The sequence below is a fragment of the Pelophylax lessonae genome (assembly GCF_965119305.1).
Source record: "Pelophylax lessonae genome assembly, chromosome: 5".
In the NCBI taxonomy this organism is placed as follows: Eukaryota; Metazoa; Chordata; class Amphibia; order Anura; family Ranidae; genus Pelophylax; species Pelophylax lessonae.
The window spans coordinates 69,332,456-69,350,221 of record NC_138772.1 but is presented as its reverse complement, the minus strand read 5'-3'; the positions used below and the strand labels follow the sequence as shown (position 1 = coordinate 69,350,221).

Here is a 17,766-nt window from a genome sequence, read left to right as displayed (position 1 = left end):
GAAGTGGTAATAGTGTATGTCTGGGCAAAATAAATAAAATATACAGTACATATCTAAAAATACAATGCTCATTTCTGCATGTTTTATCCTTTAACCACTTAAGCCACGGAAGATTTTACCCCCTTCCTGACCAGGGCCTATTTTGCGATTCGGCACTGCGTGACTTTAACGGACAATTGCGCGGTCGTGCAAAGCTGTACCCAAATAAAATTGATGTCCTTTTTTTCCCACAAACAGAGCTTTCTTTTGGTGGTATTTGATCACCTGTGCGATTTTTTGATCATGCGCTTTAAACAAAAAAAGAGCGTAAATTTTGCAAAAATAATATTTTTCACATTTTTTTTATATGAAATTCCCTCCCAAAAAAATGTAACAATCAAAATTTTTTAACATTTTTGGCCAATTTGTTTTATGCTACATATGTTTGGTAAAAAGAAAATCGCAAAAAGTGTATTTTGATTGGTTTGCGCAAAAGTTATCGCGTTTACTAACAAAGGGAAAAATTTTTGTCATTTTTGTTGTTTTTTTTTTAACGCGTAATGGCGGCGATCTGCGATTTTTTTTGCGGTACTGCGACATTGCGGCGGACAAATCGGACCCTTGACTGACATTTTTGACACTTTTGGGGTTACCAGTGACATTTCTACAGTAATCAGTGCTATACATATGCACTGTTACTGTAAAATTACACTGGCAGTGAAGGGGTTAACTTTTTTTGAGAGGGAAGGGTTATGTGTGTCCCTAGGGGAGTGCTTCTAACTGTGATTGGCTGTGGCTTGAGGTGTAGGAACAGTGATCAACGGTCCTACATAGTAGAACCATATGATCATTATTCCTACACAGGGGAGAATGACAGGCGGCTTGTTTACATCAGCCGCCTGCCTTTCTCCCTCTGCACATCGGGTCCACCGGTCACATGCGCGGGGGGGGGGTCCGTGACCGTGCGGGAGCTCGCCTCCGGGGGCGCGCGCTCGCTCCCTAGACCCTCACAGGCTAGCGACGTAGTACTACGTCGCTCTGCCTGTGAGGGGCTGACTGCCGATGTAAATAGTCGTGCGGCAGTCGGCAAGTGGTTAAAAGCTGCTGCAGAGAAGAAATCACCAGGAGGAAAGGAGAGCAATCATTTGATGGTCAGAGAAGAAGTCCTCTCTGCAGCGGTCTGATACACTCTCCGAACAGCACCATTCAAATGCAGCCGCTGTTCAGGTATTCTGACAGATGTCAGCTGTGGGCATCAGAAATCAATGGCCACAACAGAAGATTTCTCTGTTTCTGCTGTATTCCTCCATTCATGCTTTATTTAGCCCACAGGTTGAATGAAATATACTCAGCATAACTCTGGTACAAACTTGAGTCAACCTGACTGTATACTTTTTTCTGTGATCTCAGTTGAACTTTAACCCCAAAACTTATATTTACGCTTTTTTATTTATACGGAGGTAAACTACCTGACAGCTCTATACAGAATCCATTATGATTACTGTTCTTTAGCTTGAAGGTCTTCATAAAGACCGCAAGAGAAGTACATTGGGCACCTGGTAGTACTCCTGGTATAGTTAGACTGGAAACTATATCAGTAGTAGTAACCACTTCAGCCCCGGAAGGTTTTACCCCCTTAATGACCAGGTAATTTTTTGCGATATGGCACTGCGTTATTTTAACTGACAATTGCGCAGTAATGCGATGTTGTACCCAAAAAAAATCGATGTCCTTTTTTTCCCAAAAATAGAGCTCTCTTTTGGTGGTGCTTGATCACCTCTGCAGTTTTTGTTTTGTGCGCTATAAACAAAAAATAGGGGTATTAAAAAAAAAAAAAAAACAATATTTTTACTTTCTGCTATAAAACACATGCAATAAAAAAAGGTAAAAAATCGAATTTCTTCATCAATTTAGGCCAATATGTATTCTGCTACATATTTTTGGTAAAAAAAAAATCCCAATAAGCGTATATTGATTGGTTTGCGCAAAAGGTTTTGCGTCTACAATCTATGGGATATTTTTCTGGCATTTTTATTTATTTTATATTTTTATTAATAATGGCGGCGATCAGCAATTTTAAGTGGGACTGTGACATTGCGACGGACAAAATCGGACACCTAACTGACACTTTTGACACTTGTTTGGGGACCAGTGACACTAATACAGTGATCAGTTCTAAAAATATGCACTGTTACTGTACTAATGACACTGGCAGGGAAGGGGGGTTAACATCAGGGGCAACCAAAGGGTTGAATGTGTCCCTAGGGGGTGCTTGGTTACTGTATGGGGTGTTTCTCTGACTGCGGAAAGACAGAGATCCATGTTCCTGCTTAGCAGGAACACAAGATCTCTATATTCTCCCCTGTCAGAAAGGCGATCTGTTTACATAGGCAGATCACCGTTCTGCCTCTCTTGGGAACGATTGCGGGTTGCCAGCAGACATTGGGTCCACCAGACCCACCGATTGGCTCCCCCTCTGTCCAATAGGCCTGCAAGTGCGCCTCCAGTGGCTATTGCATGAAATGATGTACAGGTACATGATTTCGTGCAATAGAGCCACTTTGCCGCAGTAAATTTACGGTAGGCAGTTGGCAAGTGGTTAAAGGTGGGTAGAGCTGGAAACTACATCAAAGCTATCTCCCTCCAAAGAGAGAGATATAGTTATAGGATCACTTTTCTTACCAAATTGCAACTGGCCTATAAGGCAATATAGTGAGGTTTTGGAGTTCTAATGCATTTTACAGGCAATAATCTACCATGCTGATAATGGCTTTTGGCTCTGTTGAATTGGTTTATTGATCTGTGGATGCTATGAGAAGGTTTTTCAAAAATCCACTCATCTCTACCAACATTCCAAATCCCAAGGGTCTAAAAACTGATATTTGGACAGTAACTGGAAAGTGAGATGAGATTGTTGGGTGAAGTATTTGTTACTCATATTTTGCAAGCAATGCACATTAGTCTGAATTTCATTAGTTTTCTGAACATGTTTTTTTGTATAGATCCAAAAGCATTCTAAATGATCTATTATTATAAAAAATGTTGATATGGGCATCAACAATTAGACAATGGTCCAAGAAATTATTTTGAACATCACTGAACGGGTTGAGAACTTACCTCCTGCAGTGAGGTTTTAAGAAAACCTGGTTGTAAGCAGGGGCTTACTGAGGTATTACTGAATTGGTTGTGCTCATTATTTTCTGGGTTAAATGGATTTTCTGCAGGATGAGTTGCACTGTTAAGTTAATGTTTTCCAACAGAAATGGAGGTGTTTGGTGGGCAAGGGTTACCTCTTCTAGCCAAGTTTTCCTGGGTTTTTCTGAAGAGTGCAGCTCTATCTGGATCAAAAGCTTGTCTTTACTCTCTGCATGGAGAGTACTGTTGAGGATGTAGTCACGACTTTGCTACCTTTTACCATCCCTTGTGGGAGCCCAGTCAGGGTTTTAAGGGCTGTGCTGTTAAATGGACTAATGGACTTGCTCACCTTTTTAACCACTTAAGCCCCAGAAGATTTTACCCCCTTCCTGACCAGGGCCTATTTTGCGATTTGGCACTGCGTGACTTTAACGGACAATTGCGCGGTTGTGCGACGCTATACCTAAACTAATTTGACGGCCTTTTTTTCCCACAAACAGAGCTTTTTTTTGGTGGTATTTGATCACCTGTGCGATTTTTTGATCATGCACTATAAACTAAAAAAGAGCGTAAATTTTGCAAAAATAACAATATTTTTCAAATTGTTTATATGAAATTCCCCAAAAAAAAATGTAAAAATCTAAATTTTTTAACATTTTAGGCCAATTTGTTTTATGCTACATATGTTTGGTAAAAAAAAAATCGCAAAAAGCCTATTTTGATTGGTTTGCGCAAAAGTTATTGCGTTTACTAACTAAGGGAAAGATTTTTGTTGTTTTTTTTTTAACGAGTAATGGCTGCGATCTGCAATTTTTTTTTGCGGGACTGCGACATTGCGGCGGACAGATCGGACCCTTGACTGACATTTTTGACACTTTTGGGGTTACCAGTGACATTACTACAGTAATCAGTGCTATACATATGCACTGTTACTGTAAAAATGACACTGGCAGTGAAGGGGTTAACTTTTTTTGAGAGGGAGGGGTTAAGTGTCCCTAAGGGCGTGCTTCTAACTGTGATTGGATGTGGCTTGAGGTGTAAGAACAGAGATCAACGGTCCTACATAGCAGGACCGTATGATCTCAATTCTTACACAGGGAAGAATGACAGGAGGCTTTGTTCACATCAGCCGCCTGCCTTTCTCCCACTGTAACAGACAATCGCGAGTGCCCGGCGGACATCGGGTCCGCTGGGCACACGCGCAGGGGGGTCCGTGAGCGAGCGGGAGCGCGCCTCCAGCGGCGCGTGCTCGCTCCCTAGAGCCTCACAGGCTAGCGACGTAGACCTACATCGCTTTGCCTGTGAGGGGCTGACTGCCGACGTAAATCGTCGTTAGGCAGTCGGCAAGTGGTTAAGGTATTACCACTTCATGGGGCACAAGGGGGCACCAGGGACACACAAAAAGAGCACTTAGAGGACTTTGTACAGAAGTGTGTATGAAAGATGTTTTTGTTAAATTAATTACTTCAGTAAAAGAATGTTATTGTTATACGTTATAAGTCACTAAAGGGGTGCATGCATGGCGCATTAAAGAACAGGGCTTGGAAGGGGGATAAAGAGGAGTCACCATGAACACATTACAAAGGTCTAAGTGGCAGTGAAAGAAGGGGAGGCTATATTGCCATTGCTATGGGGCAACCTGAGTAATGTGATGTGCTAAAGCAGCCAGCAAGCAGTCGTAGTGGCATGGCATGGGTTAGGGAGGGTCCTGGTAGAGAGGGGATTGCAAGCTTGGCCCTCTCTCTAGCACCCGCTGCCCCACATACAGGGACTGATATTGTGTAACATGGTATCCCATGTACCTAGCCTGAGATGTCATGGAAGAGAAGTAGACAGAGTGAGAGGCCTAGAGAATGGAGAAGCTTTGGAAAATATGAAGTGATGATCTCTTGAGTCAGGAAGAAGTCTCCTAGTGTTACCAGAAATTAAGTGACAAGTAAGGATGACCTTGTGGGGGGCGTGGCCGACTTCGGGGATGTGAGGAGCGTTCTTTCCTAGCTCCGCTGCCGACCTTTGATCCGCTACATAATCCTGCTCCATCCGAGGCCTGATTTACCTCCAGACTGCTCCCTGAGTCTCCCTACCTCCTCTGGCACCCTCCGGCGATGGTTAAATACGGCAGGGACCGGCCGGCGTCTTCCGCGGACCGCGATCCGGGTCCCTTGAGGCAGGCCCAAGATGGCGCCCGATCGTCTTCTTCGGGCAGTGCGCCTGCGACTGCCACACAGCTATCCTGGATGGGAGACAGTGCGGACTGGCCGGTATTGTCTCCAGAAGCCCGGCCCGAGGCGGATCCCGAGGCTCATCATCCCTCTCAGGTACCGGAACCCACGCTGACCCAGATTATGGAGGCCATTAAGACCTGGCACACATCCCTTGCCTCACATATTGATGCCCTTAGAGTGGACTTTTCGCTGCTTAAGGATGATGTCCAAAAGATCCGACAGCGGGTCACTACCGCTGAGCAGCGCATTAGTGCAGTGGAGGATGATGTCTTCCCTATACCTGCGGCCCTGCGGGACATGCAGGCGGAACAGAAGGTCCAAGCGGCAAAGTTGGGGGACATGGAGGATCGTCTCCACCGCAATAACCTCCGGTTTCTGGGCTTCCCTGAGGGCGCAGAAGGTAGGGCCCCTGAGACATTCATTGAAGCATGGCTAAGGCAAGCCCTGGGCCCTGACACGTTCTCCCTGCTGTTTGCTGTGGAAAGAGCACATAGGGTCCCGTTTAGGGCCCCTGCCCCGGGTGCCCGGCCCAGGCCCCTGCTTGCACGGATCCTCCATTACAGGGATAGGGATGCGGCCCTGAGGAAGGCCTGATCTGCGCTTTAACAATGACACCATTACCATCTTCCCGGATTTCTCGGCAGCCACACAGCAGCAGAGGGCTGCATTTGTCCATGTTAAAAAGCGGCTCCGTGAACGTCAACTACCCTACAGTATGCTGTATCCTGCTAAATTGCGTGTGGTGTGTAAAGGCAAGACACAGTTCTTTTTGGATCCTGCGGAGGCTGATCAATGGCTGGACTCCCTGGGAAGAGCGTGAGGGACCCGGCGGACCGCTTGTCCCCCCAGTATTGCTCTATTTCTCCCCTGTTGGGAGCTCTCCCTGGATCCTGATACTCTGATGGGCTATTTTATCCGTGAGGGGAGGTGGGTGCTTTGACCGATGGATGTGTCTATCTCCTGTTTGTTTGCCTCGGATGGACGCACTGCTCAGGCTTGAGTACTTGGTAGCTCTCTAGGAACACCCCTTATGCCTGATTTTCACCCTCCTTTAATGACTTGGTTTTGTTTAGGGTTCAAGCTCGGGCAAGTTGGGGCCACGGGCAGGGTGGGGGGTTTTGTTTTTCGATTGGGGACTGTTCTACAACCTTCACGAGTTACTCCTATGCTATACGGTTACTACCTGGTACTATCTCTGACTCATACTGTTGTGCTGAATTCTGCTGACTGGCCCTGGACAGGACTGCTTGCGCAGGGAGTGATGGCTCGATCCAACTGGCGGCGGCCACTTGTTACAATGGCTGTGGACACACTAACTGTGCTGACCTGGAATGTCAGGGGCCTGAACGACAAAGTGAAGAGGGCCTTGGTGTTTAACTATATTAATAAATACAAACCTCAGGTGATATGCCTCCAGGAGACACACTTGACTGGGTCCAGAGTTCTGGCCCTGAAGAGGGCGTTTGTGGCACATGGCTTCCATTCCATGTTTTCTAACCATGCTAGGGGGGTGTCCATTCTAGTTACTCGATCCCTTAAATGCTCGGTGAAACATGTTGTTACTGATGTCTATGGGCGATATGTCATTATCCTACTGCAGATAGATAGTACAGTTTATACGTTCTTGTCTCTTTACATGCCTCCTCCGTTCACTTTGGCCCTTTGGGATAAGGTGATGGCACAGCTTTTACAGGTGGCGGAGGGCCCCCTACTGATTGCGGGTGATTTTAACGCAGTCGTGTCGCCCGACTTGGACAGGTGTCCGGGTGATGCGTCGGCTTCCTCCCCTCTAGCGGCCTCGATGGAAAAGTTTCACCTGGTGGACTGCTGGAGGTGGAGGAATCCTTCGGGTAGGGAGTTCTCCTGCTACTCTGCCTCCTATAAAACGCTTTCTAGGATTGATTTGTGTCTTGTATCTCCTGATCTGCTTTCGAGAATACTGTCTGTCTCCTACTTGCCCAGGGCTGTATCGGATCACTCTCCTCTGCTAGTTAAGCTTAGCCTCTCCTCATCGGTCGGATACAACCTGTGGCGCCTGAGTCCTCAGTGGTTCAATGAGGAGGTTTTTTTTAACATTACTGCTAAGGAGATGGCCCATTTCTGGCTGGTCAACCAGGACACTGCCTCCGGGGCTATCGTGTGGGATGCCTTTAAGGCTACCATGCGGGGTGCCGTGGCTAATGTGATCAAACAGCTTAGGGAGGATAGGGCATGGAGGGTTGAATCCTTGCAATCAGAGGCATCGGCTGCTGAGGTGGAATACATCCGGAATCCCACCTCTGCTAACTACACTTTGTGGAGGGACAGTGCCAGGCAATTGGACCTTGTCCTGTTGGAGAAAACTCAGAAAAAATTGCTCTACCAGAAACAGAGAGTGTTTGAATATGGTAATAAGAACAGTAAGATATTGGCGTATCTCTCTCGCTCTGAGCACCCGGTTACGGCCATTTCTGCTGTGTATGATGGCCAGCACCGTTTGTGCACGGAGGGACCGGAGATCGCGGGGACCTTTCTGGACTTCTTTCGTTCTCTATACTCCTCCAGTGCTGCATACTCTCAGGAGGAATTGGCCTCATACCTGCAAGACATCCCTGTGGTTTCTCTGGAGGCGGAGGATAGCCTGTCTCTTGAGGGACCTATTACTCGCATGGAGATTGCGGCTGCGATCTCCTCTTTTGCGGCTAATAAAACGCCAGGGTTGGACGGCTTTCCGATCGAGTGGTATAGGGCTTACTCGGAGGCTCTGATCCCACGTCTGTCTGCAGTATATGCCGAAGCCTTTGAGAGTGGCATGCTTCCATTCTCCCTTCGTGAGGCACTGATAGTGTTAATCCCCAAACCGAATAAGGACCCTACTTACTGTGAATCGTATCGTCCCATATCCCTAATTAATGTTGACATCAAGATTCTGGCGAAGGTTTTATCCCATAGAGTGAACACTGTTATCTCTACCCTTATCCATTCGGATCAAACTGGGTTCATTCCCGGGCGCTCTACGGCCATAAATCTGAGACACCTTTTTACGAATGTTCAGGTGCCAACTGATGGGGTGGATACTCGATTGATTGTGTCACTAGATGCTCACAAAGCATTTGATTCGGTGGAGTGGCCCTATCTGTTTGCGGTGCTAGGCAGGTTGGGCTTTGGACCGACTTTTATCAAATGGGTGAAACTCCTTTATGATACCCCTGTGGCTCTCATTCGGGTTAATAACAAGATTACTGAGCAATTTCCTATCTGTCGGGGCACGCGGCAGCGGGGCCCTTTGTCCCCCCTGCTGTTTGCCCTGGCAATGGAACCACTGGCCGCTTTGATTAGACGGGATCCTAGGATCCGGGGATGCAGGGTGGGGGCCCTTGAAGAGAAAACCTCCTTGTATGCTGATGACATGCTTCTATATTTGGCGGATCACCAGGACTCGTTGGATGCGGCCTTAGAGGTGATAGAATCCTTTGGGAGGTTCTCCAGGTTTAGGGTAAACTGGGACAAATCAGTGGCCTTTCCCTTTGACCCGCTTGGGGTCCCTGCCCTGGTACTTCCACGTAGACTCCAGGTGGTGACGAAATTTAAGTACCTGGGTGTGATCATCCAACAACCTGTCACGAGGTTTGCCGACAATAACATTGCCCCGATGGTCCAACGGTTGAAGCAGACTCTGCCCACTTGGGGCAAGCTGCCACTCAACCTGATGGGCAGGATTAATATCTTCAAGATGATATACTTACCCCGTTTCCTCTACATGTTCTGGCAGGCCCCGGTGTATTTACCCAAACGATTGTTTGTTAGTATTAAATCCCTCCTACTGTCTTTTATATGGGGAGCGAAACCTGCGAGGATTTCCCTTAGCACGCTAAAACTCCCTGCTCATGCTGGGGGTCTGGCGGCTCCGGACCTCCAGGCTTACTATTTAGCGGCCCAGCTAACGCATGTGCATGCCTGGTTTTTTCCAGACCTGCCAAATGCGGCGGTTACCACTTCGGCGGCGGTTATGGGATCATACGAGGCGCTCCTAAACTCCTTATATAGGAAAGGGCCTTATCAGGGGGCGGGGGGCTGAGATCATTCGGATGGCATGTAAGATAACTCATATGTGTAATTCTAGGGTGGGAGGCTCCTCTTTTAACAGGTCCCCCAATGCACCACTATGGTATAATCCGGAATTGCGAGATCTGTATAAATTGGAAGGGCCTAGGTGTTGGGCGGGCTTCGATCTGAAATACGCTCATCAGCTGTTTTCGGATGATGCGTTCAAGACCTTCGCTGAGTTGCGGTTGGAGCTAGGGGTCCCCTCGACATGCTGGTTTTTGTACCAACAACTTAGGCATGCGGTGGCAGCGCAATTTGGACTTCGGGGGGTCCACCTGATTCCGACTCGGCTGGAGAAGGAACTGATGAATTCCAAACATGCTAAACTTATCTCTCGATGCTATGGGTTTCTCCTTGGCAATGGGGGAGGGAAAATGGCAGCCTTGCATGCTAAGTGGCAGGTAGATTTTCCTCAACTGGAGACGGCGGACTGGGAAGATCTTCTCAGCGCTCAGTCGCACGGGCTGATAGCAGCAGGGGATAGGGTTATCCAATTGAATTACCTACACAGAATCTACTATACCCCTTACCGCTTGTATGTGATGGGGAGGCTCCCCTCTCCGCTGTGCCCTCGCTGTCGGGGGGATAGGGGGGACTTCTTTCATATGGTATGGTCGTGCCCAGTGATTCAGTCCTTTTGGAGGGGGGTGTGTACTTTTATGGAAGAAAAACTGGCACTGCCGAACATCTGTTCCCCTGACAGGTGCCTTCTTGGCAATCTGGAGGAGGAGGGTCTTCGGCAGTCCCAGAGAACTCTACTATGTATTCTCTTTTTCTATGCCAAGAAACTGATTGCTCTGAGATGGAAACAAGATACACCGCCTACGGTGACCGCCTGGGTTGACTTGGTCAATAATGCCCTTCCCATGTATAAACTTACCTACTTGGCCCGGGGATGCCCGAAAAAATTGCGTAAGGTGTGGTCCTCATGGATGACCTCGGTGCTGGGGTCAACTGAGGTTTAGGCCTCCTGTGTATTGCATTTCATGTGGGTGAGTAGCCCGAAGGCCCTGTTTATTTTTTAGTATGCTCTTCTCCGCTCCCGGGGATTTCTGTATCAAAGGGTTTTTCCTGCAGGGGCTGTGTCGGGAGATTCACTCTCGGTTTACGAATGGTCAGATGGTACCTACATTGCTATTGCGGTTATATACTACGTGAAGGGTTACGTTACTGTTTGTTTCTAAAAAATGTGGCACATATCCATTTATTAAATAATACATTAAAAAAAAAAAAAAGATTTCCTTCTTTAATGTTATCTGAAGGAGTACGGGGGGGCTGACTTCATTGCTGGCATGTCTCCTTTAGGTTATTTGTTATGCTCCTGCTTTATATGCCTGCTCTTTGCCATGTCCACGATTTTTTTTTTGTACTTTGTATTGTACTCCTGTACCTGTAATGGTTCTGTTACCCGTGTTTGTGTGTTTTTACTAATAAAATACCTTTAAAAAAAAAAAAAAGGATGACCTTGTAGAGTGGGGTAAAGGCTTTGTGGGAACCCACTCAGAATTGCTGCATCCATTGCAAGAAGTTACAGGAAGTGCAACATACACAAAGGGTTAACTGTGCAAGAGGAACTTGCTTGCTTCTAAGTTATGGTGCTTCCTTAACACTGATTTCACGTGACCACAGCCTCAACAATGCAAAACTACAATTTTACTTACAAGGTATGTAACATGATTACTAAGGAAAAATACTAAATATCACCTGAAACGGGTAAGTACTGTTGATGTACAGGACTTTCTTTAACCATCTGTTGCCTTTATTTCCAAACGCCTGCCACAGTAACTGTCCTCTGGTGTTCCTCATGGTTCGCTTGTAGATTGCCAAGGAATAGATCTGGTATCCAAACATGTGGTAATGGAAGCGAAATATGCAGGTTTTATTATCATTTTTGATGGTGGCATCTAATTCAGGGCTTAGAAGGATTGCTCGGTTCTTGTACATCTGAGGCTCTGAAGTCTCGATGTAGAGGTAATGCCCTCGAACTGTGCCCAAAGTATGGTCCTTCATAGGTCCCGTATCTAAGGTCGGAGTCTTGCCTTGGTGTCTTGTCCAGTCAAAGTCATCTTCTGTGTCTTGTGACCAGTTACACAGTCCATCTTCAAAGTCACATTGTAATTCAGAGGCTGAAAAGAAACTAGGGTTAAAGACATTGAAGGGGATTTTTTGCAGAAAAAAATGTAATAGTTTTTTTAGAGCCATTAGAGTTAGAAACCTTTAGGCTTAAAGCACTTTATATGTCAAGTTTCCTCACTCTTTACTTGTTCCATTACCATTGTCCCCAGAACTGCAAATGAGGGGAATTTCCCCAATGAAACTATGGGCAAAATCAAAAATACATCTATGACGCACTCTTTCAGTACCAACAGAGTTATCCGTCCTATAGAATTCCAGTTTTGCTACTTGTTAATTCTGCCAGTGGATACATATTTCCCACTTCTTTTAACATGGTGACAGGACTTCATTCTGCAGTGAAATTTCATAGCAGCATTGTCACCCTGTGGATAAAAGAGTCTTAGGTGAATTAACTAACTATGTAACTCCTGGTGAGCAGACAAATATACAGTTGAAACAAATATCAGTCCCATTCAACTGGACATCTTCTGTAATAGTAAAGAGCAATAATGCAGATTTTTTGCCATTGCCCTGCCTCTAGCCCAACGTTTGGACTGCTTATGAATGTAACCAGCTTAGTTGGGCTGGCTGTGAATTTCATCATAACACTCATCATCGTACTGTGTTAGTCTTGTATTCAATCCCTGTCTCCATATAGAGCCACTTGTATCCTAGACCCAGACTTATGCAAATATAAAATCCCAGAACCTAGATTGATCACTGATGCTCAGGTACTTGACAGCTGAATGCCAGGGGTTGATGCCTGGTGTCAGAAAGGTGGATCAGTTTCAAGTTGAAGATCCACGTGGCCCCATGGAGATGGGTGATGTTGTTTTAAGACTAAAGGTAACCATTCACCAGTAGAATTTCATTAGAAAAAAAAAAATTGGAATATTTGTTACATTTTCTAGTATTTATTGGGATCATTTTTTTTAACGTAGTGTAGAGGAAAATTAAAAGAAAATAATGGAAAGTTTTTCTCAAACAAAGTAAATTGTGTGAATGTAGTTTTTGTTAGAGAAATATCATACTTATTTCAATCCGCATAGGCATTTCAAACCCAAACTTTGAATTTGAAATATTGACATGGTAACTGAACAAGACTTTTTCAGGGTTTTTATACAAAAATTGTTGAGTCCATAATGGTACTAGCAAATCCACAGACAAACTATTTTTCTGAATTTCTGTCCGACCGTTCAAATGAAATTCTAACATTAAAGTTTAACATGGGTTTTTTTTTAACATCCTGCATGGTGGACTTCACCAGTTGTAACATTTCAGGGCAGGAAAGGTTCACTTTAAATGCAAAACTGTTAATATTTGGCTGGAGTGCACTTCAGTATAACTTTTATATAAGCAAGCCTCTCTAGTCCTGCTATAATATATGTATACTTAACAGCCCGGTGCTTTTAAGTTATTACAATTTCTGTGCTGGGAACACAATCATCCATCTCTGTAAGAACATCAAAGACAGACTCTATATTCTCTTAACCAAAGATCTGAACACACTTAGATTCATCAGCATGTTTATCAAAGGGATATACCCATGATAATGGGAGAATAGAGACATGGGAAATTACATCAAGGAGCCATTTTAAGGGGCCAGTTATTAAACATAAAAAAAAAATTACTTTATAAATAGCTATCAGAAAAAATAGTTTTCATGTAAATATTCATTTGTCAGAGATATCTGCTACACGAGCTGTTTATTAATATACACATATTCTAAGCAGGAGATAAGAATGGAGTGATTAAAATGCAGGGACATAATGAATGAGTCTAAAGGGTTCTGGCCACAAGGGGCTCTATAATTTACAGTCAAATTATCTGTTAATGAGAAAATATAGGCTTTTGTTTTCATATATTTTTTTTAAATATGCATATGAATATGGTCATCTTGATGTAAATAATGTCCTAAAATCAAGTATACCTTTAAATATACAGTATTTGTTAGGCGCAGAGGAGTTTTGAGCTATCCCTTGTGTGCCATAATCCTATCGACTAGAAAAAGAAGAATCATTGATACAAACTAGTTTGTTCAATGAAAAGGAGTATATGGCGGACTTTATAGGCACATGTCAAGCAGGCAAAATTCATTTGTTTAAAAAACATTTATTTAATTGAACATATATTAAAATAATAATCCAAGTGAAAAAAGACAGAACATGACATACACAGTTTGGATATGTTAAAATTCACATTTTCTATGAATCAAATTTGGGTATACAGACATTATAGTAGTTACATATGGTAGATAGTATGGTAATAGTCTGAAGAGGTCGATGCGTTTCGCCTTAGCTTCTTCTGGACCTCAGACGTATATGTGTTTTCTCTCAAAATGCAGAAAATTGTGCAATCCGTGGCCGTCAATACACCATAATGATCATAGAAAGGAGGAGAGGGAGATGGGCGGGGGAGGAGAAGGGAGATGGAATCGATCCACCTAAATTCCCAAAACAACAAGATTTGGCAGGGACAAAGAGCAGCGGTATGGCGGCTGGTATCAGCAGGAAATGGATGTTATCTTCTATATTTGTGTAGTTTGAATATTCATCATGGAGCCTGGTCCCCTTGTAGTAGAAAATATATATCCCTTGTAAATTTGAATGGAAGTATTCCACTAGATTTTCCTGGTATGAGATGTTGTGGTATGTCTATTTAGAAGGTTCTGGCCTTGCTGGTCTATTTCAATGGGCACCGATGATTAATTTCAGCCCGTAGAGATGGAGGAGAAAGAAAATCTCATCCAAGGGAAAAGCATGCGCCGTATGCCTCCGCCAGCATGCTCGTTGTCCCGCCATGGCCCACATCTCATACCAGGAAAATCTAGTGGAATACTTCCATTCAAATTTACAAGGGATATATATTTTCTACTACAAGGGGACCAGGCTCCATGATGAATATTCAAACTACACAAATATAGAAGATAACATCCATTTCCTGCTGATACCAGCCGCCATACCGCTGCTCTTTGTCCCTGCCAAATCTTGTTGTTTTGGGAATTTAGGTGGATCGATTCCATCTCCCTTCTCCTCCCCCACCCATCTCCCTCTCCTCCTTTCTATGATCATTATGGTGTATTGACGGCCACGGATTGCACAATTTTCTGCATTTTGACAGAAAACACATATACGTCTGAGGTCCAGAAGAAGCTAAGGCGAAACGCGTCGACCTCTTAAGACTATTACCATACTATCTACCATATGTAACTACTATAATGTCTGTATACCCAAATTTGATTCATAGAAAATGTGAATTTTAACATATCCAAACTGTGTATGTCATGTTCTGTCTTTTTCACTTGGATTATTATTTTAATATATGTTCAATAAAATAAATGTTTTTTAAACAAATGAATTTTGCCTGCTTGACATGTGCCTATAAAGTCCGCCATATACTCTTTTTCATTGAACAAACTAGTTTGTATCAATGATTCTTCTTTTTCTGTTTATAGGCGCAGTCATATCAGCTAATTAATGGGCATAGCACAGGTACATAAACCTAAAAAAACACAAGGTGCGGGTGCTTTTTACAATGCAGCGCTGTGATATAAACACTGAATGTCCAATTAACCCAGATATGCAGGATTATCAAAAGTCCATAGTAAAGTCAGTTTAATCCAATCACTTTAAGTTGCACCTTGTGTTTTGTTTACATTAGATTTATGATATTTGGATATTTCAATGTAGCAGCAGTAAGTCCCGGTTCACACTACCGCGACTTGTCAGGCGACTGGTCAGCCTGACAAGTCGCGGTCCATTCAGTGCTACGGGAACCGTTCTAATAGGAGCGACTCAAGTCGCTCCGACTTAGAAAATAGTTTCTGTACTACTTCGGGCGACATCGGAGCGACTTGCATTGACTTCCATTATGGGAAGTCCGTTCAAGTCGTGCCGAAGTCGCGGTGCACACGACTTCACAGGTCGCCCCCGAAGTCGGATCGCCATAGTGTGAACCGACACTAAGAGGTTTATGTTGTTGAATTTACCCTTATTAGTCACATATTTATATTTGTGTTTCATTTAATTTGTTTATTATCTTTTTTACTTGTTGAGCACAAACTTGGTATAAATTAGTTTGTTTTGTTTTAGTTTTGTTTTGTTGTAGCACAGGTTCACTTTTAGACCCCGTTCACACTGGGGCAACGCTACTTGCCGGTGCGACCTCACAGGTCGCGGTGCGCAGCTCGCACCGCGACCTCGGAGCTGCCGGCACGGACTTCATATCATTGAAGTCAATGCAGGTCGCTCCAGGTCGCCCCAAAGAAGCTCCGGACCCTTTTTCTAAGTATTAGAATGGGTCCACAGCTACTCTATGGCAGGCGACCTGTCAGGCGACCAGGTCGCCTGACAGGTAGCCCCAGTGTGAACGGGGTCTCAATCTTCACTCAAAATGTGAAGATTTGTTGTGTTATAATATAAGGAATATATAGAAAAGGTTAATTGTGCTTAAAGTCTAAGATAGTCAACCAAAGAAAAGAAATACAACACAAGGGACAGTAGTTACTATACATGCAAAATGTCACCCTTTGCGGATGGCTGCTGCTTTAGTTGAAATCTGAAGTGCTCTGAACCCCCCATCCATTCATCCATAATCTTCCAATACTATGGGGATTAGTAGAGCCAAGGGACCTGTCCCAGGCACTCATCAAGAATGCTGACTATGCCCACCTTTTCCACCCACCTTCTGCACTCATGGCTATAGCTTACATAAATGCAAAATGATAGCTTTTCATTCATGGACATGTACAGTTTTTAAACATGGAGAAGGTGCGCTGAAAAAAAGGGTGGGCATAGTCGGGACTCTTGATGAGACACCTGTGACAGATTCCCCTGGCTCTATTAACCCCCATAGCACTCGAAGATTACAGCTGCCAGGGTAAAAAAAAAAAGGGGGGGGGTTCAGTGGACTTCAGATTTAGATTACAGCAACAGCTATTAGCACAAGAGGCATTTCACATTGATAGTGAGTACTGTCCCTTGTGCTGGAAAAAAAAAGTTTGACCAAACATCTATATTTTTGTCTTGAGTTCCTCCTGGAAGATAGCATTGCTCTCTCTCTGTGCCTAGGCAATCTTTTGTTTTGATTGATTGCTCCATGAAATTTGGAATGAGATTTAGAAATGTCACTAGTGTGCTCACTATTATCTTTGCTGAGAGAAAGCTGTGCCTAAAGTGCAAGAATCTTCCTGCTTTTTTTTCTTCATTCTTTGATCTGTGATTTTTCTCCTTTCCTGCTGCTTCTTGAGTACTCACCCACCAGCCATTGGATCATCAGCTCTAATATGAGGAAGCAAAGCCCTGCTCCTGTACCAAGAGGGCCGCCTATACACAGTGCAGAATAAGGCATGATATGTCAACAATGGGTGAAGTTTGGTTTCAAGGAGGCTAAAGGCAATACTAGTGACTTGCCCTTAGACCTCCACTTGCTTCTTTTTGGGGCACAGCTACCAGAGTTATTTCAAAAGCACCAGTTAATGAACTATATGAATGCCTAAGCTTGGTATTCATGTCCCTTTCCATTACTGTCTTGTCTTTAAAACAGAGAGAAATGAGAGCAACCAATAGAATAAGAAAGACATTTTCCACAGAAAAGAATTAGGTGACAAGACAGGGAGTCCGACCGAAAAGAAATGTATAGAAGCAACAGACTGAAATTCAGATTAAGGTAAATCGTTTGGAAATTCTTAACTTTAATAATTTTTCACTAGTACCCGTGTTTCCCCGAAAATATGACCGGGTCTTATATTAATTGTGGCTACAAAAGACACACTAGGGCTTATTTTCAGGGGATGTCTTATTTATTTAATGTATGTACAAGGACGATCTTAAAAAAAAAAAAAAAAAAAAATATATATATATATATATATATATATATATATCCTGATCCTTTAAAGCATTAGAGATAGCACAGTCCTTGTGTTGTGTCATTTACCCCTCTCTGTTTTAAAAAGAAAAACCTGGAATAATACAATAAAATATTTTTTAAAATTCTGTAAAGTTCTGTAATCCCCAAAAAAAACCTTGCTTAAAATCATTGTAAAATTATGCAATCTGTTTTATAAAAGAGATTATATAATATCCAGTGAGTCTTCATTTGTAAACAGCGCTGTAAATAAGGTATTTTCCACAATAAAGTTACGAAAGGAGACACACTGCACATTACAGTATATCATCTTTTTACAAAGCGGATTACATGTTTTTACAAGGATTTTACCAGGGCTTAT

The 17,766-nt window shown here is 43.7% G+C and overlaps 1 protein-coding gene across 1 annotated transcript in view; it reads right to left on the bottom strand.

The window, feature by feature from the left end:
• The window catches only part of MALRD1 (MAM and LDL receptor class A domain containing 1), a 558,112-nt gene that overhangs the window by 414,155 nt on the left and 126,191 nt on the right, over positions 1-17,766 (bottom strand). The window contains exon 12 of the mRNA XM_082259425.1: positions 11,130-11,551. Coding sequence (XP_082115551.1) covers positions 11,130-11,551 — 422 coding nt within the window. The remainder of the gene's footprint in view (positions 1-11,129; positions 11,552-17,766) is intronic.